General features: G+C 36.8%; 1 protein-coding gene across 1 annotated transcript in view; it reads left to right on the top strand.

The window, feature by feature from the left end:
* LOC122279437 (aladin) overlaps positions 1 to 24,928 on the top strand; it is a 31,065-nt gene extending 6,137 nt beyond the window's left edge. The window contains exons 10-14 of the mRNA XM_043090115.1: positions 5,536 to 5,635; positions 12,122 to 12,173; positions 23,433 to 23,570; positions 23,732 to 23,819; positions 24,657 to 24,928. Of these exons, the coding sequence (XP_042946049.1) occupies positions 5,536 to 5,635; positions 12,122 to 12,173; positions 23,433 to 23,570; positions 23,732 to 23,819; positions 24,657 to 24,719 (441 nt within the window). The 3' untranslated portion in view covers positions 24,720 to 24,928. The remainder of the gene's footprint in view (positions 1 to 5,535; positions 5,636 to 12,121; positions 12,174 to 23,432; positions 23,571 to 23,731; positions 23,820 to 24,656) is intronic.
* The last annotated feature ends 649 nt before the right edge of the window (positions 24,929 to 25,577 follow it).

The raw sequence follows: 25,577 nt of genomic DNA, 5'->3' as shown, positions 1-25,577 counted from the left end.
GACATGATGGTTTTGCAATCAGAATGGGTGCTCAATAAAGTGAGAGAGATTCAAGATTGTGTGGGCATCTCTTGTGAAGGCTTTGAAGAACAATTTGGGGCTTTGCTCATAGCCATTGAGTCGGGTTGCTCTTTGTCAGCTAATTCAGCTTCGAAACGCGCTAGGGAGTTAAAAGAGATTTACATGCTCTATAAGTTATGAAGTGAAGGAAGGAAGTGTAGAGCAAGGTAGATCAAAGGGTAGGGCGACAAATTTGTTTTCATGAGGCCCTGGATCTTATCCTAGAATGTTTGGGGGCTTAATGATCTCAATAAATGCCTTTGTATCAAAAATTTGTTGAGGCTCTGGAAGGTAGATATCGTATGCTTGCAGGAAACAAAATTGAGATGGGTTGATAGAAGTATTATTAATAGTTTGTGGGGGTTGTTCTCATGTGGGATGGGTGTTTCTTGCCTCTATTGGGGTATCTGGTGGTGTATTGCAGATGTGGGATAGGAGGGTAGAGGAGTCTTTAGAAATGTAGAAGATGGTTTTGAGTGGGCTCTTGCCGGAATATGTGCACCAAATGTTGATATTAGTAGACAATTTTTGTGGGAGGTAGCCGGCTTGCTAAGTTGGTGGGATTGTTCCTTGGTGTGTTGGTGGAGACTTCAATGTTACTTGCTTCCCTAAGAAGTTGATAATGTGGCTGGTGGCAAAACTGATGTTAACACAACTTGGAATGTACGAAAATTGGAAGCATACTTTATTGTGTAGTGCTCGCAAAGATTTATTACAAGAATACTTTTTCCTTAAAAATCTTCAATATGCATCATATAAGCCCAGTTTGAAAACTCTTTCATTTCATAGAAGTTTTTTTCTTATTCTTACCGATCAAAAAAAAAAAAAAAATTTATATTCTTACCAAGCAAATAGCATTTCTTATTGATTTGTTCCCTGGACAGGTGAGTATCCCTAGTCGGATTGAAGCGACTGGGTTACGCTCGAACGGTAGAGCTCACTCACATCTCTACAGCTGCTGGAGTATGAAACAAATAATGTGTCCAAAGCCATTGTAAACATATCTACAAGTTGTTTAGATTTCATGAACGGGGTAGATATATCTCTAGTTAAGATCTTATCTGAAATGAAGTGGCAGTTGGTGTTCCATATGCACCTCATCAAAAAAATTGGGATTATTTTCCATTTTAGGCATCACCTTTATTAGCCCAAATAGGTTAAGCATCATTTTTCACAAAGAATGGGCTGACTTGAAGTGAAGTAAGAGATGATATGCCAATTCTCCATTCAGCTTGCACATACAACACCATTCAACACCATAACATGTTGCTCCCTCACATTAGCCGGGGTAAGGATCTTACCCAATGCAGTTGTTGTCTGGAGAGAGAAAGCTACTATTGAGGAGCATACAGCTGAGCATAAAAAGAGGTAAAGCAATTTACCTCCCAATCTTGTGCCATTCTATTTAGGATAACCATTATAGAGATGTGAATCGTCTCCCACCAATGCTTCCTTGACCACAGAGTTTTACCTTTTTTGCTAATAAATAGTAGATCGGTTGGGTTTGGGTGTCGAGAAGTGTTGAGGTATGTTGTGAATAGTAGTGAAAAAGTAGGTTAAAAGTAATAATTGAATATTGAATAGTAGTAAAAAGTAATGAATAGTAGTAAAGAGTAGGTGAAATAATGAATAGTAGTGAAGTATGTTGAGAAGTGTTAAAGAGTATCTCAACACCCAAACACACAACATGAAACGCATGAACACAGAACATATGATGATTTTATATTGAGGTTGAGATGTGTGGTGCCTGAGAAGCTCCTCAAGTGAAAACAAATATCACAATAGCTGCAATATGGATATCTTGTACACCATAAAAACAGGAAGTGATAGCAAGGACATTCAATGTGGCGATGACATGCCTTACACCTCCAACCTATGCTCTGAACTTGTGATGTTAGCACTGTTACGGAGCTGGGCAAAATAAAACAAAATTCTTTGTTACCATGTTAATATTAGGGCTTGCATGGAAATGAGAAGATTTTGTCTTTTTCTCTCAATATTCTATTATATATGGTGGGCAAAAGGAGTATAATTGACTAGTATATCCTTATTTGGTACCCTAGGTTTTGCACAGAAGAAGTGCATTTCACATAATGACTTTAGGCTTCAAAAACTAGGGATTTTATGATTTGTGATTGATAGTACTACATTCTTATCAGTGTTTTATTATAATTATAATCATATAGCTATTATTTAATCTAAATAGATGCCTTTTTATGGAATCACAATTTTTATGGAATAAGATAGGTTTGGATAGTGAGATGAGAATTTTTAGTTTTAGATGAAAGTTTAAAATATTATTTTTTAATATTATTATTATTTTGGGATTTGATAAAGTTGAATTGTTTATTATATTTTGTTTGAGAATTTGAAAAAATTGTAATGATGAAATGAGAATTTTGTCTCATCCCACTTGCCAAATGTAACACCCTGTTTCCGTAGGATAGAGACGTTACTAACATACATAACATAATGCCTGGTAAAGAGACTCCATATTCTGAAATACCTCATTTATTGAAAATATTAATTGAAAAGAACATAAATAGTCTTTGGAACTTGAAACTGAAAATAAAGCAAAACATAAACTAGTTTTAAATAAAACTAGTTATTGAAATGACGTAAAAGAAAACTAATCATTGTGTAATTGACACTTATTCCTCTCTAAGTCTTTATACTAGAACTACTTTTGGCCATCCAGCTCTGCGTCATCATAATCACCATCTGTGGCAATAAAACATAGAAGAAAATAGAAAGACAAACAATAACAAAATGAATCGACTACTCAGTAGATAGCATGTCATACCGTAAAATATTACTTAGCTTAGCATAGACTTAATTTTTGAAAGACTCTTCATAACGTACATATATCATCATAGATTTATAATCATAACTTAATTTAATACATGCATATATCGACACATATTCACATGTTATATCTATTCATCATTAACATGAGCGGAAAAATACATAATCATGGCAAACATGTAACGTGAATGCAAGAATAACTTGTTTATCTTGTGTTTCATTTATCATATGGTAAACCAAGCTTGAGTCCGTGGCGCCATATAACTTATCATGTAGTGAAACACGCTTAAGTTCGTGTTTCACTTAACTTGCATAACATGGAATAAAACACGCTTGAGTCCGTGTTTCACTTATCTTGCATGGCATGGAGTGAAACACGTTTGGGTCCATGTTTCACTTAACTTGCATAACATGGAGTGAAACACGCTTGGGTTCGTGTTTCACTTAACTTGCATAACAGTGAAACACGCTTGGGTCCGTATTTCACTTAACTTGCATAATATGGAGTGAAACACGTTTGGTCCGTATTTTACTTAACTTGCATGACATGGAGTGAGACACGCTTGAGTCCGTGTTTCACTTAACTTGTGGTAACCACGCTTGAGTCTATGGTACCGTTTTAGCATAACTTATGGTAAACACGCTTGGGTCCATGTTACCTTAAAATATTTATCTTTCTTAATGCATGAGAACTTTCTTGGACTTTTCTAGCATGGCACATTCTTGTACATGGCATATTCTTGTACATGTATGGCATAACATGATATATTTTTATACATGGCATTTCTTGTGCATGGCGTAGCATAGCATGACGTGATCTAACATGATTTAAACACTTTATGACATTTCATGGCATACATGATCTAAGTACTAAATGAACATGGCATACATGATCTAAGTACTTACATAAACATGGCATACAAGATCTAGTTATTTTATTATATGGCATACTTGACTTAAAATTTGTACATGAACATTTCATGACTTCCATGTGATTTTATTAACATTCAACCCATCAATCAACAATCCATAATAGCATAATATATATAAGCTTACTTTCCTGTAAATCTTCATAATTCATAGAAGATTGTAAAAGAGATTTAACCTTGACTTGGCTCTTAGCGTAGCGTAGATAACCATCATAAGCACATCATATTTCATACATAACAATAATATTTACATTACACATGCATTCATATGATCATACTATTTACCTCTTAGCGCTGCTTCCAAAATCTTACGTTGTAACTCGTGGCCTATACGAGACACTAATCTTCACTAACTTTTCTATAAAAACGTGTCGTAGCATTCTAAATACTTAAAATCATATAGAGATAATTTAATTACACTAAGAATTACTACATAATAATATTATTCAAAACTCATAACATATTCCTTAACTTTTATTTAAAAATATAACTTAATAATTTTCTTAAAAAACATAGTTAAAAAGAATAGACAATTAATTAAAATAATAGACTAAAAAATATACTTTACAACCCTTTAAAAATAGGAAGGCCCAAGGCCCACTTGAAGAAAATTGTTCACTTAAACATTAAAAATAGTTTTTGTAAAACACCATCAACTCACATTAAAACAATATGCTAATTTGTAAAATCAGCCTACTTAAAATAATAAATATATTCTCTGAAATATAGTAAAACAAGCCCTCCCAAATTAAACAAGTCCAGATAAAACCAAGCCTAATAGGTTCATTAAAAAAACTAGGCCCAACACCCTTGAAAGAAAGTACTTGGTTGAATGGGCTTAAAGCCCAAGGGCCCATTATAATTTAAAGAATCTGGTCAAGGAGAATAGAGGCTAAGGGTCAAAGGCATAAAATGAAACATTGGAGGGGCTTTTTGGGAAATCTGAAACATAAAAAAAAGGACCAAAACAAATGAATCAGGAACTGGACTTGGAGAAGAAAGCCGTGAGATACTCACCAAGTAAAAAAAATGGACCAACTACGATAGTGGATCTGGTGGCTGGTTCGAAGACGCAACTGGGTCCTCGGAAGGAGTGGGTTCGTTGGAGTTGGGCTGGCAAGCGATTTCTGTGGCTGTTTCCGGCGAGTTAAGTGTCTTGGTTGGCTGAGAGAGTGGTTTTTCTTGGTTTGTAGAGGCTGTTATGTTGTGCTGGTGGGTATCATGTTTTCTCATTTTCGCTGAGGGTCTCGTGGGTTTTATAGAGAGGGAAAAGAGGAAGTACATGAGTGATTTGGAGATTGGATAAGAGTTTGAATTTGAGTATTGGTTCTAATCTAGGAATATATTCAAGCTGGAAATTAAAGATAACTATGTTGGTAAGGAAACTTTCTAATGAAATACAAACTTTATAATCTGATCCATTGTTAAATTCCGGAAGAACTAAAAATAAAAATAAAAATAGCTAAAAATGAAATAAATCAAAATAACTTTAAAAAAAAAAATAAAAAGAAAAAAATCACACTTTTGGGGTCTGGATGTTACACCAAATTTGCCCTGTTATTCTGTACTTCTAAAATTCTGCTTACATGTACTTTTACGTATTCTAATACAGATAAGTTAGAAGTTGGAGTTATTGATGTGCTGTTTGTCAATTTGTTTTCCACCTTTTACTTAATTTGATTTTCTATTCTCCCATACAATGGTGGAAATTTCAATAGTGTCTTTATTCTTTTAAAATCAGGGAGCAACATGGGACCCTGATGGACGTATGATACTAATTGCTTTCTCAGAATCATTGACATTGGGATCTATACATTTTGCATCAAAGCCTCCATCATTAGGTAAGCAAGCATTATGGTCTATAATTCTTATGTAGAGCCATTCACTATGTTATGTCCAAACTTTGCAGAGGCAAAGGTATGAGATAAATGTTAGTGTAGTTGTTGCAAGCCTCATGATTTTGCATTCTATATCATTGGGGTTAGCATATAAAAAGTTCCTGGGTTTTAAATTTATAACATTTTTCAATTAATACCTTGTCAGATTTCCATTAGAAAATGTAATGGAAACTTTTCGAATGAAAATCTCATACGTAGCATGCCACATGTAAAAAAGTAGTAAAAAACTTAAATTTTTATGAAAAACTTCAATTTAAAACTTAAAAAGCAAAGCAATTTCAAAACTTAATAAAAAAACTGTGATTGAAAAAAAAAGGGGTGTCGGCGAGACCCAAGTGGCATGGACCAACCAAGGTGCAGCCCTGGTTATTGCAGGCTGAGCTGCCTGGCAGACCCAACATGGGTCTTTGCGAGACTGCCTTTTTTAAATTTTACAGCTTCTCTCTCTCTCTCTCTCTCTCTCTCTCTCTCTCTTTTCAGTTTTGCAGTTCTTCCTGTTTTATTTCTTTTTTTATGTACTTTAAATTTTTATTATTTGTTGACATGTGGCATGCTGTGTGTCCACGTGCGGCATGCAACGTCTGATTTCCTTTAGATTTTATAATGGAAATTTGAAAGAGGGTTTTAATTGATGGGCATGTAGCATGCAATGTCTGATTTCCTTTAGATTTTTTAATGGAAATTTGAAAGAGGGTTTTAATTGAAAAAAGTTACAAATCCGAGATTCAAAATGATAAAAATTGAAAATCTGAAGAGCAAAAAGATTAGTGTAAAACCCAAGGACTGATTATGCACTTAACCCTATATCATTTCCTCCATATATTAATGGTCTTATATCTCTTTTTGGATTGTTCCAAAACAGCTGTATACTTCAATAAAGTAATGCACACCTTTCTATGAATTCTCTTACTTTTACTTTGAATTTGAATAGAAAGAAAGTAGATAAGTTAGTGATATTATTGAAAGGTAATGCTTTCTTATTAGATTGTAAAGGTAACCATTAAAATTTCCCTTAAAGAGTTGTTCCTTAGACGACCAACAAAGTGGGGGAAGGAGTAGGATTAAGTTTATTTCAAAAAGTAAACTGGTATACGCATAGGAAATATATCTGCCATTGTGTGTTGCCATGAAAGAATTGTTGTATTGTTCATATTTATCCATGTCAAATCTAAATGGAATATAGTTCTGGAGTGCTGTAATAAAAACAAAAACAGAAGCAATAGGAATTGGAATGAAAGACAAAGCTAATAGATTTAAGAAATTGAAGATGTTGACAAGACAACCAAAGAAATAAAGCTGAATGAAAGCTAGAATGACGGTTTATAAGTAGATTGCGTAGACTACTATTATCACTTTTAAAAAAAATGTACTATTATTATCACATCACACGCGTAAAAAAATGCACTATTATTATCACATCACACGCGCTATGTTACTTATAAAAAAATACATATTTTGTTTATCTACATGAAAAAAAAATCTTTTGAAGATAGCATAAATGTTGATAATGCCTAGGTTTAATAATTGAACTCAATTTACTAGATAAGGTTTTCTCAAGTGTTTCTTATATTTTTAACCACTTCATATGATTTAATATGATTTATTTATTGGTAAATAAGAATTTTATTGATGAGAACTAGGCATAGCCCAGTTACACGATATACAAGAGCAACACCAGGCATAATTGACTAGAGAGTCAAGGAGTTCATGTATATCTAGGCCATGATAGATATACCAGCCATAAACTCCCAGAAAAGCTTCCTTGAGGGCCTTGTCACCACACCATAGGCCATGATAGATTTTGAGTCATTATCCATCGCCCACCTTGAACCGAGTATATCTAGAGAAACTTTCCCATTATCAAATATACCTCCAAAATTGGTGAGCCTGAAGATGTCAAAATTCAGTGGAGTGATGAAAAAAGGTAAGGTTGAATTACGAAAAAGAAAAAAAAAATCTCCAAACTAATGCCCCATTTTCATAGATTAATTTGTCTAACGGGCAAACCACAAGGACTATTTTAATGTTTAAGCCTTTTATTTTTAATTGAGGGCAATCATGACATTGTTGGTGTAAATGAAGGTAATATTGTCATTTAAACTCAAAACAGATGCACGTGTCTGGCATGTGTAATTGGAACCACTAACTTTAAGGCCCTGATCTTACTCAGCGGCAAGTTGTAACAAATTTTGATTTAGGGAATGAGTTGCTGAGGGTCATATGGGATGTTTACCAATTAAATCCTCTCTGAATTCAGAAGGGATTTTTTTTTTCTTCACCTATACATTCGTTTTGATAAAAAAACCCATCTTCCAAACAATTCAGAAGGTATTTTTATAAAACTCAAAACCCATCTTCTAGAGCAATATTCTTTTAAATTAAAATTTAAATAGCAGCAGCCAACCCTTAGTGGCTGTCACCACAGGGTGGATTAGATCTGACCACCAAGGGCAGCTTGATGGGAGTCAGTTTTATGAGTGGCCAGATTTGGGCCACCCTTGGCCACCCGATCTAGGGCCACCCCTTGCTGGCAACCACCATGGGGTGGCTGTTACCTTTTTTTTTTTTTTTTTATAAATAAAAGACAAAAATTCTGAATTATTTATTACACCCTCCAAAAAGATCTTTAAAAAAAAAAACTCTAGAAACTTTCACATACAAACATGTTCTCAATGGGTCCCACCACTTTTATAAAACTCTATTAAAACCTCGTCTTAAAAGGTTTTCACAACTATTCACAAACATTTTTACCCTATTCATGAAAACACCAAACATCCCCTTGTTCGGATGAAATGGATGGGGTGGTGATTTAGGTGCTTTCTGTAATTTAGTCTGTAATTTTATTTTATCTAGCCTCTTCGTGGATATGTTTGGCAAAATAACAGAGAAGTCCTTTCTGGTGCAATTCACCGAAAAACTTTCCAGCTTAAACTGCCTAAACTATAAATATTTCTGCATCTTTATGAAGGAAAATTCTGAAGCCAGTCATTTTCGTGCACCCCTTGCGCACGAAAATGACCAGGTGTGCCACGGTAATAAAAGAAAAGCTGCGTTTCATGCATTTCTTCCTCCTCCATCGCAGATTAAGAGAAGACTAATAAAAGAAACTAAGTGAGAATACCCCATTTCGTCCACCTTCTCCACTCTGAACTGTAGCCACATCCAAAGCCCACGCTTTCATTTCTCTTCTCCACTCTGAACTGTAGAAGACCCCGTAGAACTAGGGGTTTCTTTGAATTTCTCTTCGTCGAGAAACTAAATTATGAGAAACACTAGTTCTCTTATCCAATTTGAATTTCTCTGCTAAGCGAAGACATGGCTGTGCAGCTAAAGAACCCGAATAAAACTGCCACAAAGAACTTCATAGATAGATAGCAGTTGAGCATGAAAACCCCTAAATTACTCAGCGAAGAAATCCAACAACCAAAACACAAAAGTTGTCTCAATCCAAGAATTCAACCACAAAACAAAATCCATGAAAAAAAATGCAAGGAAAAGAAGAAAATGAGGAGGAAGAAGAGAGGGACGGTGCATACCGGAGACAAAGATTGACAGTTCACATTGGAAGGTTCTACAGAATTTATGAAGAACAGAGCTCTCTCTCTCTCTATCTCTCTCTCTCTCAATCTTTCATTCGCAACTGACGCGTCTGTTGAGTATTTATACAGATAGAAAGAAAGGATTAGGGATTTGGAAAAAAGATGTGTGAGAGAGAGAGGTGTGAAGCGAAGAAACAAAAGGTCTCGGACAGATTATTCTCTCTGTCTCTCTCTCTCTCTTTTTGGACTAACAAGGGAATTGATACAACAAGCAATTACACTGTAACTGCAGCGCATAAATGAAAATTACAAGCCTCTCTTTTCCAAATACTTTGGCTTTAAATTACCCCATGGATTTCTTCCGCTTCTAGAGTTATGAAGGTTTAAAGCAACAATTTCCCTTACACCTGAGGGAACTGGAATCTGCTCCCATTTTGAGCCATTGACCTTTTTGACATGCATCCTTAAAATATTCCTCAAGCCTCTTAAACTTGGATTGCTCGAGCAAGGTGTGAAGAACCAACCTTGAGTGCAACTGTAAGTAGAGCAGATTAGCTTGTTTGCAATTGGACCTTGTGCAAGGTAAGGTTTTTCATTATGTAAATGGTGGAAGCCATAAGCAACTTTGGCGTCATTCTGATGTTAAAGTAATTATAAAGCACTCCCTCATGGAAAGTGACTTCTTAGGCAACTCCCCCTCAACTTCCAAGCCCTCATCAAGCGCACACTCTTGTGTAATCTTCAGCGAGTGGGGTGGGTCAACAACTTTGCCAACTTCCAAGCCCTCCTTGCCTCGATTTATGGAAATGGCTCTCGCCGGTGGTAGGGGGTCCTTGAATCGGATGGAGTCGTGCACGGAAAACCGGGGGTACTGCGGCATTAGGAGCCTCTACGAAGCTCCTCCTTGTCAATCCAGACTCCAGACAGACCGCACCGCTTAAATGAATATACCATAGACGCCCTCGTGGTGATCCACGTTGTTTCTCCAGTTGACGGAGACTCCATATTTTTGTCTCTCTCGCGACACAAAAAAAGTAGAAATTCAAATCTTTGCGCCTGAGTATATGTGTATCAAAACAAGCATGAACTAATTTTCTTTATCAGTGTGAACAGTTTTATAGAGAGGGAGAGTGGTGGGTGGAACTGGCCGCGGCCTCAGAATATTGGAATTGGTAGAGGTGGAGGCAGAAATAGAGGACTGATTATTCTCTTCTACATGGGTTTCATTTCTTTTTTAACTACCGCTATGTCACTTGGGGTGGGCAAGTCATGCACGAAATAGATTGTATGTAGAAGAACTGATATATGAATACATAATTTTGCATGTATCAACTTTTACAATGTGCAAACTACATATCAAGCATTCCTTCTGCAACCAACAATTTTCAGTGAGTGATACTATGCTAGAGTCATCAACTTTCTCAATTTACCTTGATCATTAACATGACCACTGCACTATATTTGTTTTTTTTGATAAGTAAATAAGTTGTATTAATCAAAGAATAGGCGAAGCCATGTTCAGTACAATGAATGCCCTAGCTACGTAGGATCAACAGATACAAGGAAATCATGTAAATCTAGACCAGCAAAGTCAAGGGCAGTGGCCCAAGTACAAAGAGTTCTAAAAAAGAAAGCTTTTAGTTCCTCCGTCAATCTCTCTTTGTTCTCGAACGTCCATTCATTACGCTCCTGCCACATACACCACATGATGCATATAGGAACCATATTCCAAATAGCCTTTATCTGTTGGTTGCCTCTTAAATTTGTCCAGCTGGCCAATACCGCCACCACTGTCTCTGGCATAACCCAACTCAAGTCTAATCTATTGAATACCTCATTCCATAACCCATGAGCTACCTCATAGTAAAGTAGAAGATGATCCACGGATTCTCCTCCATTCTTACACGTACAACACCAATCTACTATTATCTTCCTCAAGTTGGGTGGCACCTTATGTCTATAAAGCCTTCTCCAAGGAAACTGAATAGGTGGTTCTTGTGTGAGGGACTTGTAGAACGAGCGAATTGAGAACACACCTTTGCTTGTAGGTATCCACTACAATACATCTTTTTGCAAGTTACTTGGTCTAATTGAGTACAAGAGGCTGTAAAAGGCTTCAATAATGTTCATTTCCCAATCATGGGCAGCCCGACTGAAAATTATGTTCCATTGTATTTGTTCCCCCGCTAACACCATGACTTTCGCCACTGAAGCATCTTTGGCACTTGCAATCCTATAGAGTGAAGGAAATGCATCCTTTAGAGCATAGTTACCGCACCAATTATCATGCCAGAATTTGATCCTATCCCCCTCTCCAAGATGAAGTCTTGTGTGACGATTGAAGACCTCCCAACCTCTTCTCTTATATGTTTCCACAACCCTACCCCATACGCCCCTCTCACTTTGTTGGTGCTCCAGCCCCCCCATAAACCACCATATTTACTCTTGATCACCTCCTTCCATAGGGCCCCGGGTTCTTTATGGTATCTCCACAACCATTTTCCGAGTAATGCCCTATTAAAAATTCTCACATTTCTAAATATTTCAATTGACCTTGATTGTTAATGTGATGTGCTTACCATTATGAGCCTTTAGATTTAAAATTTCCTGGAAGTATTCCCAGGCAATCTCTTCCCCTTGTAATAATGTTTTCAACACGCAGAAAATAGTTGTAATATATGCCTGTTTTGGCCTATGACTTTTTTCATTATGATAATTACACATGTTTATGTGTCCTGTGTATACATTATAAATTTACATCCATACACCCATATGTATGGCTGTATATTTGCGCTTGTGCATGTGCATGTGCATGTGCATGTATACAGATAATAGAATGTAGCGCTTTAAATATTCATGCTGAACTCTTCTTACCAATTTTATTTCCCAGATGCACACCTGTTACCAGTTGATTTACCTGAGATAATATCCTTGACAGGCAGGTAGAGATGAATTCACCTTTCGGTATTATTATGATTTTCAGTTTTGGGAAACCTTAATAGTTTTTTTTGTTATATATGAGTATATATTTGTTTTCATTTCCTAAAGCTTTTTTCCGAAACTAATTCTGAAAATTGCTCATCATGAAGACGTCTTATTTGATATGCTCTGGAGCCAAATTGGAATTTCTTTTGATGGGATGATGTGGAGCCCATATAACAGTGAAGTTGGTTGCCTTACTTAGATGGTCTTGGCATGATGTAATTCGGATGCCCTTGGTTATATGGTTATTTAGGAGCCAGGGTTATAAATCGTGGTACCAATATCTGTCAATTTAGTGCCAAAAAGATACTATTATGTAGTATGGAAAGATTTTTTTATTTTTTATTTTTCTGTAGACTTATGGATGCTTATAGGGCTGTATTTGAACCGAGTTGAGTCGAATTTGAATGAGGGTGCTCAAGCTCAATTAACATATTTAGTTGTTTGAACTCGACTTGAGCTTGAACAATCTCGAATATCCTTGTTTGAACTCGGCTCACTTAATACTAGTGTATTTGAGCTCGACTTGAGCTTAAGTAAAAACAAACTAACATGTCAAGCTCGAACTCGAGTAGCTGATGCACGTATTGAGGTAGGTGATCGTTCTCAAGTCAAGTTTTAGCATGACAAATGGTGTAGTGAACAAAGCCTCAAAGAAACAGTTCTTGACATTTTGAGCTTGTGTGGGCGAAGGATGCTTTAGTAGTTCATCTCTTGGTCTTCTCTTGTGGTTCCCCTCCCTCAATGGAATGTAGATTTCATCAGGGTGGCACAAGATTGGGAGTTGGGAGTTAACACAAGATTGAGAGTTGGGAGTTATCTCCGAGTTTTTTGCCTTACTGTATTCCATTAGGGTGACTGAGGGCACCTTAGATAAGTTTAGTTGGAGCCCCTCCAAGAAAGGTAGATTCACAGTTAGATCATTTTACCAAGTTCTAGCGAACCAGGGCATGACCACTTTTCCATGGAGGAATATATGGAAGGCGAAAGCTCCTCCGAAAGCAGCTTTCTTTGTTTGGACAGCTTCCCTAGACAAGATTCTTATTACAGACAATTTGAGGAAGCGTCGTTTAATGGTGTTGGACTGGGGTTGCATGTGTAAGAAGGATGGGGAATTTGTGGATTACCTACTTCTACATTGTAAGGTGACCAAGACCTCGTGGGATGGTTTTTTGGTGGGAGTAGGACTATCATGGGTCATGCCTCGTAGGCTGGTGGATTTTTTAGCAAGCTGGAGAGGACTCCAAGGCAATCCACAAGTGGTAGCAATATGAAGATGGCCCCTATATGTATGTGTTGGTGCATTTGGCGAGATAGAAATTGGAGCTTCGAGGATCGTGAGAGGATACTAGAAGAGCTTAAAGTTTCTTTAAAACCTTGTCTGTATGGGCGGGCGGGTCATTGATTTTAATGGACTTAATGTCCATGATTTTCTACTTTCGATTGTAAACCCTAGTTAAGTACTTCTCATGTATACATCTTGTGTACTTGGGCTATGCCTCATTTTCCTTTGAATAAAATTTCTTGATACCTAAAAAAAAGTTACAACTGATAGTTGTAGATCATAATACACGTTATCATTTGTGTATAAAGTCAATTATATGATTCACTTGATTGAAAAGAAATAGTATCAACTTAGGTTATGATACCATTGATACATAATATACAATACAACTTATAGTTAATTTATTAAGGACAGCCCATTTTAAATTTATTAATAAACCATAGTAATAATGATATGTGACCTTCGGTCATGATAAAATCTATCATGGCAAATATTTTCTGTACATACAAGGTATTATAAATATCATATGTTACATTAAATATAAGTTATAGTTAATATATAAGTTATGATACCCACACTCTATGTAGGTTATAGTTAATTTGTTAAAGTCAACTGGTTAGAATTCGATTTTTAAGCCATGCTAAATTATAGTATTCAACCTTAGAGTTATGCGTAAATAATACAAACATACAACCCACATGACCATTGACAAATATAACATATAACACGTTATTTTATATAGTGTATAAAATCTAAAATTGTTAAATAACCTATATATACATACATAAAATAACTAGATATATTATATAAATTACTCTAAATGTATACTGATAGTTCAAAACTAAACATATATATATTTTTCTTTTGATAAGTAAAAATTTTATTCAATGAATGTAATAGGCGAAGACCATGTACACAGGGAGTATACAAAAGAAACACCTAAATACATTCAACTACTAAATCAACATAGACAGAAACTCATGAACTAACCCACCATTCAAAACAATAGCTGAAAACCAACTAAACAGGGAAAACATAAAAAATTTCCGAAGTTCTTCTATAGTTCTTTCCCTATTATTAAAACACCTCTCATTCCTTTCCAACCAAATGCTCCACATAATACACAAAGGGATCATCTTCCACGCAGCTGCCACTTGATTGCAAGAATGGAGTTTAGGCCAACAATCTTTCACTGAATTTGGCATAACCCAGGACAAACCAGATCTTCTTAACACCCCATCCCATAGCCCTTTAGCTTCAGCACAGTGTATAAGTAAATGATCTACAGATTCCCCTGCTTCCTTACACATGAAACACCACTCCATAACCATCAAACCACGTTTTCTCAAGTTATCAATTGTCTGAATGTTCCCAAGTGCTGCTCTCCAAACAAAAAAAAAACAACCTTAGATGGGACATGAGTCTTCCAATTATTCTTCCAGGGGAAATAGAAATTTTGCTGATCAAACGTCTTATAATATGATCTGACAGAACTTTTTAGATGCAGTGTTCCTCCATACTATTTGATCCCTTTCTTGTCTTCTAATATCTACTGAATACAGCAACTTAAAAAAATCAGTAGCTTCCTCAATTTCCCAGTCCTGGACAAAGCTGACATTCCAATGCACCTCATCATTTGAAAAACTCATCAGCTCTGAAATTAAAGCCTGCTGGTTAACTGACAATCTGAAAACATTCGGAAAAACTCTAAACAAAGCAGTCTCACCACACCAAACATCAAACCAGAAAGGAATTCTTGAACTATCTCCAACAACAAAATAAACTTGTTTCACAAAATTATCCCATCCTGTTCTAATAAATCTCCATAAACTTACTCCATAAGTCCCCCTACTCACCTTTGTACACCAACCTTCCCTATCACTTCCATACTTCCGAGCAATCACCCCCCTCCACAATGCACCCTCTTCCTTATTAAATCTCCACAGCCACTTCCCCAACAAAGCTTTATTAAAACTATACAAATTACAAACTCCCAATCCTCCGACATCAAGTGGACATCAAACTTTTTTCCAATTAACTAGAGGAATTTTATTCTCCTCACCCAAACCTCCCCACAAAGTCTCTAAACATATATATATATATATATATATATATATATATAATTAATTAATTATAAGAAATATCTTCCATAAAAAAATATATGCCTTGATAAACTAACAAAATTATTATAAATGGTAAACTATAACACATAATTGTGTGTGTATATATACAGCTACAAATAATACATATGACACGTACATGTGTAACTATTGCACATACATATTATGAACTTTAAAATGAGCTTAAACAAACTGAGTCAAACTTACATGAGCTTTGTTCACGAGCCTCAACCGAGTGGAGCCGAGCTTATACGAGTTTGGCTCGTTTAATAACTGAATGAACCAATGTTAGTGTTTATGAATAACTTATTTATTAAATGAATCTGGTGTATATGAGCTGAGCTTTAGGTGCTCATGAACGGCTCTATTCATTTACAGCCCTAGACACATATGCATGTCATGACCTCATTTCTCCACTTAGAATTGTTTTCTAATAACTCCTCATAGTATATGCTGCTGTTGCTGGTCTTGTAAAAGAGTAGAAAGTGGTGAGGAATTTCTTTAGGGAAAGACTTGGAGACTAAAAGCAGAAGGCTGGTCTCTTAACTCTCTTCTGGCCTTTCAAGAGATGTCTGCTTGTACTGGCCACTCCAATGCTGAATTAGCATCCCTTCCTTATTATGGTTCTCAAGATATTTCTGCACCACAGTTATTGCTACTTGTATATGACTGAAGTTCCACTCATCCATGAACTTGTCTGATACATGGACTAGTACGTGAATTGATTAAATATGTCTAGGTTTCTAAGATTAATTTCCAACACTCCCCTGAATTTTGAGGAAAATTTTAGTCAATTGATGCTCAATAATGAACGAGAAAAGATGAGAATGATGGAAAAGAAAGAGTGCAATCAGATGGGGAAAACCCATAATTATGGTGCACACTCATCTGATGAGATCATAATACTAGTATAGAAAATAGATGATCAGAAAGTACCCTTGAACATTACAATGCCGTAGACCCTCCTATGGTATTTTTATGTTGCTTGATGTTTTGTTTCTTTATATAGTGTTTGGTAGTCGTTTCCTTGAATTTTTCTTTAATTTCGTGGGTAATAGGGGCTATGTTAGTGGACTGAAAATAATTATAAAGTGCAAAAAAGTTATTTGACTTTATTTTTTCAACAAGGAAAGTTTTACCCTCGAAGGGTCTAGGGCATTATAAACATACTAATGACTAAGAGTAGAATAATATCATGCATGTATAGCTTCTTACGGTAGTGTAAAAAATGCTACTTGACACTCCAGCAACATATTTTCAAGTTTTTCTCCTTTCTTCAAATAATGTGTACAAATTAAGTTGTTATGCAATTTTTCCTTTATAGAATGTGCTGACTTCAATGTGCTTGGTTTTTATTAGGTTGGACTAGGTTATGGGAAAAATTAGTAATAGCTTTGTTATCACTCTACATTCTCATAGGATTTGTTGAGTTATACCCAGTTTCATTTATAAATATTTCAAGCCTACTAGACACCTCTACCGGAGTGCGAAATAGAGACATAATATGTTGGCAAATTGAAAAGAGTGCTTTTATTATAGTCAATCAACCAACCTTAGACAAATACAGCCTTCCAACCAGCCAACCGATGTTCATTTTTTGGAAGCATCACATTCCAAATTGATATAGCCTTATAAGAAGCACCCAAAGGCAAGCTCAAATATTTCATTGGTAGAGTAGGAACATCAAAACCAAGAATATGGGCCAAGATGGTTGTGTGGGTGGCTGGTGCGGGGGGATTCCATGCCCTTTGTGCAGAGAGGCCCCTTTTGCACTGCCTTCCATCCTGCACAGAGCTGAGATTGGGGGGCTCCCTCTCTGCATGGGTCCCCACCCTGAGCAAAGCTGAGGCATGTGAAGGTGGCAGATCCCCACCATGTGTGGGTGGGTAGCCATGCAGAGGTGGTTTTTTCTCTTAAAAATAGTTGTGCATGTCTTTTTCAAACTTGTCTTGCCGAACAAGTATGTCACCATATTTATTAGTAACAGTAAATTGTTGAAAAGGTATCAGTTTGTTAATGTAAAAGAACCGTTATTATCTTCTAGGGTGTGATATTATGTAACTTTCTTGTCAATGTGAGCAACTAGGAAGACACAGTTCATTTTTTCCCTTAGAAGACAATATTTATGTTTGTTTTTCCAAGCAGGTTTTCAGTTTTAAGTTTCAAAGAAACACTTTTCAGATTGTGTTCCAATTCATTCTACCTGCCCATTTTCATAAAACTTGATAAAAAGCACCTCCAAAACATTTTCCTTGTAAACTGAAAGCAGAGACAAAATTCTATATCCAAACAAGCCCTATATTTCATCATACAAAACCAGTGTCCTGATTCACATTGGATCACAAGTGAATTTCTTATTTAACCCAGCAACAAGAATTTCACCATCTTCCATAGAAAAATCGTTAAAATCTCTTTGTAAGATCTGAAGCTTGATGAAAGTGAATTTTTTTTCATTCTTTAAAATGCTTTTATAAGATCTTTGAAACTACTTTTCCTTTTTTACCCCCAACAATTCTAGGCAAGATAGATTTACTCAGGCTCATAAAAAAAATACCCAAGTACATCTACCTCTCTTTCCGTTCTCCTTTCATTGGATTAGTTGTGCCTGAGACCAGTATGAAAAGTTTCCCATCAGGTGGTTCTTCATTGCTGTCTTCAATCCTGTTCCTCAGGTCTTGTGAGATGCTGAGGGTCTGACTTTCCCTGCTGCAGTAGTCATCATGCTGTTAAAAAATTAGAACCCGACTTGTACTTATTTGGAAGTGTGTTAGAACTCGTTGCCATGTGGTCAGAAAGAAATATGAGCTTCAAATTTCTCTCTAATTTAACTGTTAGAAATAGAAGAAATTTGTTAGAAATATTTATAAAAAAAACGAAGAAATTTGTTAGAAATTTCTTTTGGCGAATGAGTTAGATCACAAACACATTTCTATGTAGAAGAGGTCGATGGTTGAAGGCCACCCTCCCAGTAGCAATATGAAGGTAGATTCGTCTCAGGCGACTCCTCAATCTGACTCCAATCCTTCTAAGGGTCAGTTTTGTGGATCTGCTAGGCCCAAACATATTTTAGCGTTGGAGGAAGAGCTAGCAACTCAGGAAGATGTGTCAGAAACTGGAGATCCTTCAGGGGGCTCTTTGGGCTCGAGTTCCTTTTCGTCTGACAAGAATGTGGGTGTGGAAGAAGATGACTGCTGTGAGGATTTGATGGGGGTTGAAAAGTCTGTTTCTGAGGTTCCTTGTACTCAGTTCAATCTCTCTGATTTACAGTTGGAGATTTGTGGAGGTGAAGGCTCTTTCTCTGATGAATCAGGAGAGTTGATTGTTTCAGGACGAAGATGATGATCCTGATACTGTTCCTCTGTGTTCTATTAATTCTGCCTTAGATTGGCCTCATAAATCATCTGACTGGGTGTTGAGGAAGGTGGAAGAAATTAGAAATTGTGTGGGGATTTCTTGTGAGGGATTTGAGAAACAGTTTAGAGCTCTACTTATCGCCATTGAGGCTGGTCAACCTGCTCTGGCCATATCAGCTTCCAAACAAGAAGGGGAGTTGAAAAGGTTGGAGTGTTCTATCAACTATAACACTAGGGAAGGGACTGCCTTTAGTAATAAAGGCAAGGAGAGGGCTGTCAATGGTCCCAATGAAGTGTAAGATCGTTTCTTGGAATGTCCGGGGGCTTAATGACTATAGGAAATGCCTCTGGGTGAAAAATATGGTTTGTCAATGGAAGGCAGATATTATTTGTTTTCAAGAAACTAAATTGAAGAAAGTTAATCATTATGTGGTTAATAGTCTATGGAGCTGTTGTTGGGTGGGTTGGGTCGAGTTAGTCTCTAATGGAGCCTTGGGAGGTATCATTGTTATGTGGGATGGGAGGGTTGTGGCATTAGTAGATCACTATGTGGGTAATTATTTAGTGTCATGTCATTTTAAAAATGTGGACGATGGAATCAAATGGGCATTTGCTGGAATATATGGGCCTAATTTGGACTTTAGAAGGAGTATTTTGTGGGATGAAATCGCGGGTCTTTGTAGTTGGTGGGATCTCCTTGGTGCTTTGGTGGGGATTTCAATGTTGCTCAGTTTCCTTGTGAGCGGGGAGGGGATTCTCAGATTACTAAAGCTATGTCTGAATTTTCTGATCTTATTTCCGAGTTACAGTTGATTGATTTACCCTTGGCGGGAGGAGATTTCACTTGGTCAAATGGGAGAGCATGGTACCAGTTGGATAGTAGATTTTTGACTTCGACTTCTTGGGAAGCCTTATTTCTGGATGTGAGGCAGAAAAGGTTGCAGAAAATTGTTTCTGACCACTATCCTATCTTTTTGTGTATTGTGGGGGCATTGTAAGCAGGAAAAGTTACTTTAAATTTGAAAATATGTGGTTGAAGGATGAGGACTTTGTTGAAAAGGTTAGGAGGTGGTGGGCCTTTATAATTTTTCTGGTACTCCAAGTTTTGTCCTGGCGGGCAAACTCAAAGCTCTAAAACAAGACTTGAAGTGCAGGAATGTTGAGTCTTTGGTAATGTAGTAAATAAAAGAAAACAGCTTATGTAGCAGCTGCAAAATCTGGAAGATAAGGAAACTGTGGGTGGTCTTTCCTCTGAGGAGAAGGTGAGGTGAATGTAGAAATTGAGAAGCTCTCTCTTATGGCGGAAATTTCGTTGAGGCAAAAATCCCGGATCCTTTGGTTGAAGGAAGGTGATAATTGTGTGAAATTCTTCCATAAAATGGCTAACTCTCACCGTAGATTCAATGCTATTGAAGCTATTCAAGATGGTGAGAATGTTCTGTCTGACGTTGGGGAGATTGAAGAACACATTGTGAGCTATTATGAGAAGCTTTTTAGGGAAGACCAATCATGGAGACCAAAACTAGACGGGCTGGTGTTTGAGCCCATTAATCAATTAAGTGCAGATTGGTTGGAGAGAACTTTCGAGGAAGAAGTCCTTGATGTGGTTAGAGGCATGACTAAGGACAAGGCTCTGGGTCTGGATGGTTTCTCTATGGCTTTTTTCCAAGCATGTCGGGACATTGTGAAGGATGATATAATGAGAGTTTTTGGTGAATTCCACCCGTTCCTGAAATTTGAGAAGAGTATTAATACTACTTTCATAGCGGGTGCAGTGGAGATGAAGGACTTTCGCCCCATTAGCTTGGTAAATGGAGTGTATAAAATCATTGCTAAGGTGTTAGCCAATCATATTGTATTAGTGACAAGATTATTTCAAAGTCTCAAGATGCATTTGTGAGGGGAAGACAAATTCTTGACTCGGTTCTAATTGCAAATGAATGCTTGGACAGCAGATTAAGAATGGGTAAATCTGGAGTTTCAGTTAAATTGGACATGGAAAAGGATTTTTTTTTTTTTTTTTTTTGAGAAAAGGACATGGAAAAGGCTTTTGATCATGTCAATTAGGAAATTCTTCTATGCATTCTTGGGAAATTTGGTTTTGGCAAGAAGTGGTGTTCATGGATCAAACATTGTATTTCGACGGCCAGATTTTCGATTTTAGTGAATGGCAATCTGGTTGGCTTTTTTAACAGTTCATGGGTTTTGAGGCAAGGAGACCCCTTATCTCCTTTTCTTTTTGTAATATTGATGGATGCACTTAGTCGAATGCTTGAAGCGGCTGTTGAAGGAAGATATCTCGGGTTTTGTGGTGGGCGACGAGACTCAGGATAGCATTTCAGTATCATATTTGCTTTTTGCAGATGATACTTTGATTTTTTCTGATAACAATCGGGATCACCTTCGTGTTTTGAGAGCCTTACTGTTATGTTTCAAAGCTGTTTCTGGATTAAGAATTAATCTTTCTAAGTCTGAAATTGTTCCAGTGGGGACGGTCAGAAATATTTTGGATCTGGCCAATATTTTGGGATGTAAGGTAGCTTCATTACCTCTGAAATACCTTGGACTACCTTTGGGTGCTTCTCACAAATCAGTTTCTATTTGGGATGTGGGGTGATTGAGAAGATTAGGAGGTTAGCTGGCTGGAAAAAAATTATATTTGTCTAAAGGTGGAAGAGTTACCCTGATTAAGAGCACATTGATTAACCTTCCCACTTATTTCCTTTCTCTATTTCCTTCTACCAGCTGGGGTTGCTAAAAGTATTGAGAGGATTTATAGGAATTTCTTGTGGGATGGTAATGGGGAGGATGGAAAGTTTCATTTGGTGAGTTGGAAAAAGGTTTGTCTTCCGGTTTCTTATGGTGGGTTGGGTGTGCAAAATTTAAGATTTTTCAATAAAGCTCTTCTTGGGAAATGGCTTTGGAGGTATCCTTAGGAGAGTAATGCATTTTGGAGAAACATTGTGGATGTTAAACATGGGGGTGTATGTGGGGGAGTTGGTGTAGGAATGAAGTAAAGGGGATGCTTGGGGTGGGCTTGTGGCTATTTGGTTGGGATGGGGGGATTTTGTCAAGAATACTAAATTCAAGATAGGGATGGGGCAAAGATCTTTTTATGGCATGACATTTGGTGTGGGGATTCACCTCTTAAGGTTGATTTTCCTAATCTCTTCTGGATTGCTAGAGATAAAGGGGCTCCTGTGGCTGATTCCTATCATTTTTCTAACAATATGATTTGCTGGAATGTGTAATTTAATAGAGATGTGCAGCATTGGGAAGTATGTGAAGTTTCAGAATTTTTAGGAAGATTATATGAGATGAAGCTTGATCAAAACAGGGAGGACAGCTTGCTGTGGGCGAATACAGTTAATTCCAGATTTTCAGTGAGTTCTTATTACAAGGCACCAGTCATGGGGTCAAAGATTATCCATGGAAAAGTATTTGGAAAGCCAAGGTGCCTAGTAAGGTTGCTTTCTTCTGCGGGCTGGTATCAGCTGGGAAAATACTTACCATTGACAACTTGAGGAAGAGAGGTTTTCAGATGACTGAAATGGTGTTTTATGTGTAAGAAGGATGGTGAATCTACTGATCATCTTTTTCTTCATTGTGAGATGGCGACGTGTCGTGGAATGAGATTTTTGAAAAGGGTGGCATTTTCTTGGTGATGCCTAAGCATGAGGTGGATCTCTTTGCTTGCTGGTTAGGCTTTGCTGGGAAAAGTAATAACACTGCTTTATTGAAGATGATTCCTCTGTGCTTACTTTGGTGTTTATGGTTAGAAATGAATGGGAGGTGCTTTGAGAATTGTGAACGTTCTATTGGGGAACTTAGGGCGTTCTTCATTATTACTTTAAACTTTTGGGTGAAGAATCTTTTAAGGGATGGGAATGATTGTAATGTTTTCTTTTTAGTTATTTTCTGTTTTAGCTCGTAAGTAGGTATTTCTCATTTGTATACATCCTGTGTACTTGGGCTATGCCTATTTACTTAGAATAACATTTCTCTTATCAATCATAAAAAAAAAAAAAATTGAATTAGATCACAAAACCATGGTATCTATTAACTCTGTCTTGTCCTTGCACGAAATTTTCTACTGGTGCCCTCATACCCAGCAAACTAGTCATTCCTTTACTTTCTATAGCTCTCAAAGAGGTTTCTAGAACCCCATTTATCACTACTGGTACGTGAGCTGAACTTCTACTCATTCTTGAACTTATATTGATATATGGAATGTGCAAGAAGAATATTAAAAAGGCCCAGAATTTCAAAATTATTTCACTTCGAATATGTCTAGAGTCCATTTGGTTTTCAATTATTAGTATTTATGATTTAAATAAGTTTTATGGTTGAATGGATTTAAGGTAACTTTTCAAAGTTTTCCTTTTTAGTCCATGAGTTTTGCATTGTAGGTTACCTTGTCGATCATATCATTCATATTTTTATATATAATATTATATTCAGTCAGGGCATTGAGAAGATAGCCTGGGATGGATCGGGAGAGCGATTGGCTGTATCTTACAAAGGTGGGGATGAACCATACAGAGGTTTGATAGCCGTATATGATACTAGAAGGACTCCATTGGTTTCTGCATCACTGATGTGAGTTACCATTATGTTTTAGTGGCCTGTAGCATTTTTTTAATGTTTCTTGTTTTTGTTTTTGTTATATAGTGAACTTGTTTTGTTCATATCAGTGAATGTCATTTGCTCTTATACGTTCAATATTTGAAACTTAGTAATGTATAATTTGTTGTGATCAGTGGGTTTATTAGAGGACCTGGAGACCATCCGAAGCCAATAGCATTTTCATTTCACAACAAGTTTAAGCAGGGACCACTGCTTTCTGTGGTAAGTCATTATAATTTTCATTGCACTCTTCTGCTCTCTTTTTTTACTTTTTTAATTTTTAATTTAATTTTATCTTTTTTAGAGAGGAAAGGAGAAGGGGGGGGGGGGGGGGGGGGGGGGGCGGGGGGGGGTTTGGTTTGGCTGTGAATGATGTTTGATCTTTATGTGCCCCAAGCACAAAGCATGTTTTGTCCTACCAAATGAAACATTATAATTTTGAAAAATTTTGAAATAGTGCCGCATTTAATTTTAAGCCTTGTTTAGTTATACATATGAGATGAGAAATTTGTGAATATTAGTATTAGTAAGATAATTTGTGAATAGTAATGAAATGGTTTGAGTTAAGATGTCTTACGGGGTTTTGGGAAAGGAGAGAGAAAAGGTTAAATAAAAATATTATAGAATTAAAATATTGTTAGAATATAATTTTTTTAATATTATTTTTGTTTTGAGATTTGAAAAAGTTGAATTATTTTTTGTATTTTGTCTGGGAGGTTTGGGAAAATTGTAATGATTAGATGAAAAAGTTGAAAATTTGAAATGTAAAAGTGTTGTGTTTGAATGGTGTTTGTATGTTGAGATGAGATGAGATCAGTTGAGACCATCTGTGAAACCAAACAAGATCTTAGATTTAGATAAACAGTGGTGTTGCACAGGCCATTCACAGGGTGTAGTGCATGGACTGCGAATTTTTGAGTTAAAAAACATCACTGGTTTTTTGGGTCAATCCGTGCCCAAATACCATGTATTTTCCCGTGCACATATTATTGCTCTTGTACATGTCAGTCCGATGCACAGGCTGATCAATTAATTTGGACTTATTTTTCCTTTGTGCAGTGTTGGAGCAGCGGATTTTGCTGCACCTATCCTCTTATATTTCGTTCCCATTCTCTTCCATAATTAAGTTCTGTTTGAGTTTTTTTTTTTTCTTCCTACAATTTGACTTTGCAGTTGAAGAGTTTTTTCTATCTTATTCTTAGTTTTGATTGTTAAATTATATTTGGTTAGCTTTTCCGAAGTACTTGTTTTGCTAGGGTCGTGTTAATTAGAGATGAGCATGGCATTCCGTGAGTTGGATTACAACTAATTCTGAGCTTTGTATTTTACAATCCGACCTGTAAGTTCCCCCCCCCCCCCCCCCCCCCCCCCCCCCCCCCCCCCCCCCCCTCTCTCTCTCTCACACACACACACACACACACATCCCAACCGCACAACCTCTTCCTCTCTCATCCCAGCTGCACAACCCCTTTGCCAACTTCGGCTCATGTTGGCACCGTTGTGAAAGAAAGCAGCACACTATTTGTACATATTGAGAGTATAATTTGGGATCAGAGCAGGTCGAGAGAATCTGCAGGCTTTTTGAAAGGAATAATTCGAGGATAAGGTCACTTAGGATGCTTCCTAGCCCGCTTGATAGTATTTAGAGTGTCATATTTATAATGGGATGTCTGTCTTATATAGCTCTTAGTAGTTAGTATTATGGTTGTTGCTATTATTATTGTTGTTATTTTCGAACTGTTATTTGAGTTGCTATTATAATATGTGTATCAGAACATGGCCCCAGGTATTAGGAACCATCCAAACTGAGAGGAATCTTTTGGATCTAGCCAGAATGATAACCCAGGTGATGTTGTCATAGCTGTGACCCAATTTTTCCAGTTAATGGCTAGTGGCCAATTTGCGGCACCTAGAGCCCCTCAGGCGGCCCTTTGCACCATGGAGCAGTTCTCCCTCTAGCAACCCCTACTTTTGACGGCA

Source organism: Carya illinoinensis, chromosome 10 (genome assembly GCF_018687715.1).
Source record: "Carya illinoinensis cultivar Pawnee chromosome 10, C.illinoinensisPawnee_v1, whole genome shotgun sequence".
In the NCBI taxonomy this organism is placed as follows: domain Eukaryota; kingdom Viridiplantae; phylum Streptophyta; class Magnoliopsida; order Fagales; family Juglandaceae; genus Carya; species Carya illinoinensis.
This window is presented reverse-complemented; position numbering and strand designations above follow the sequence as displayed.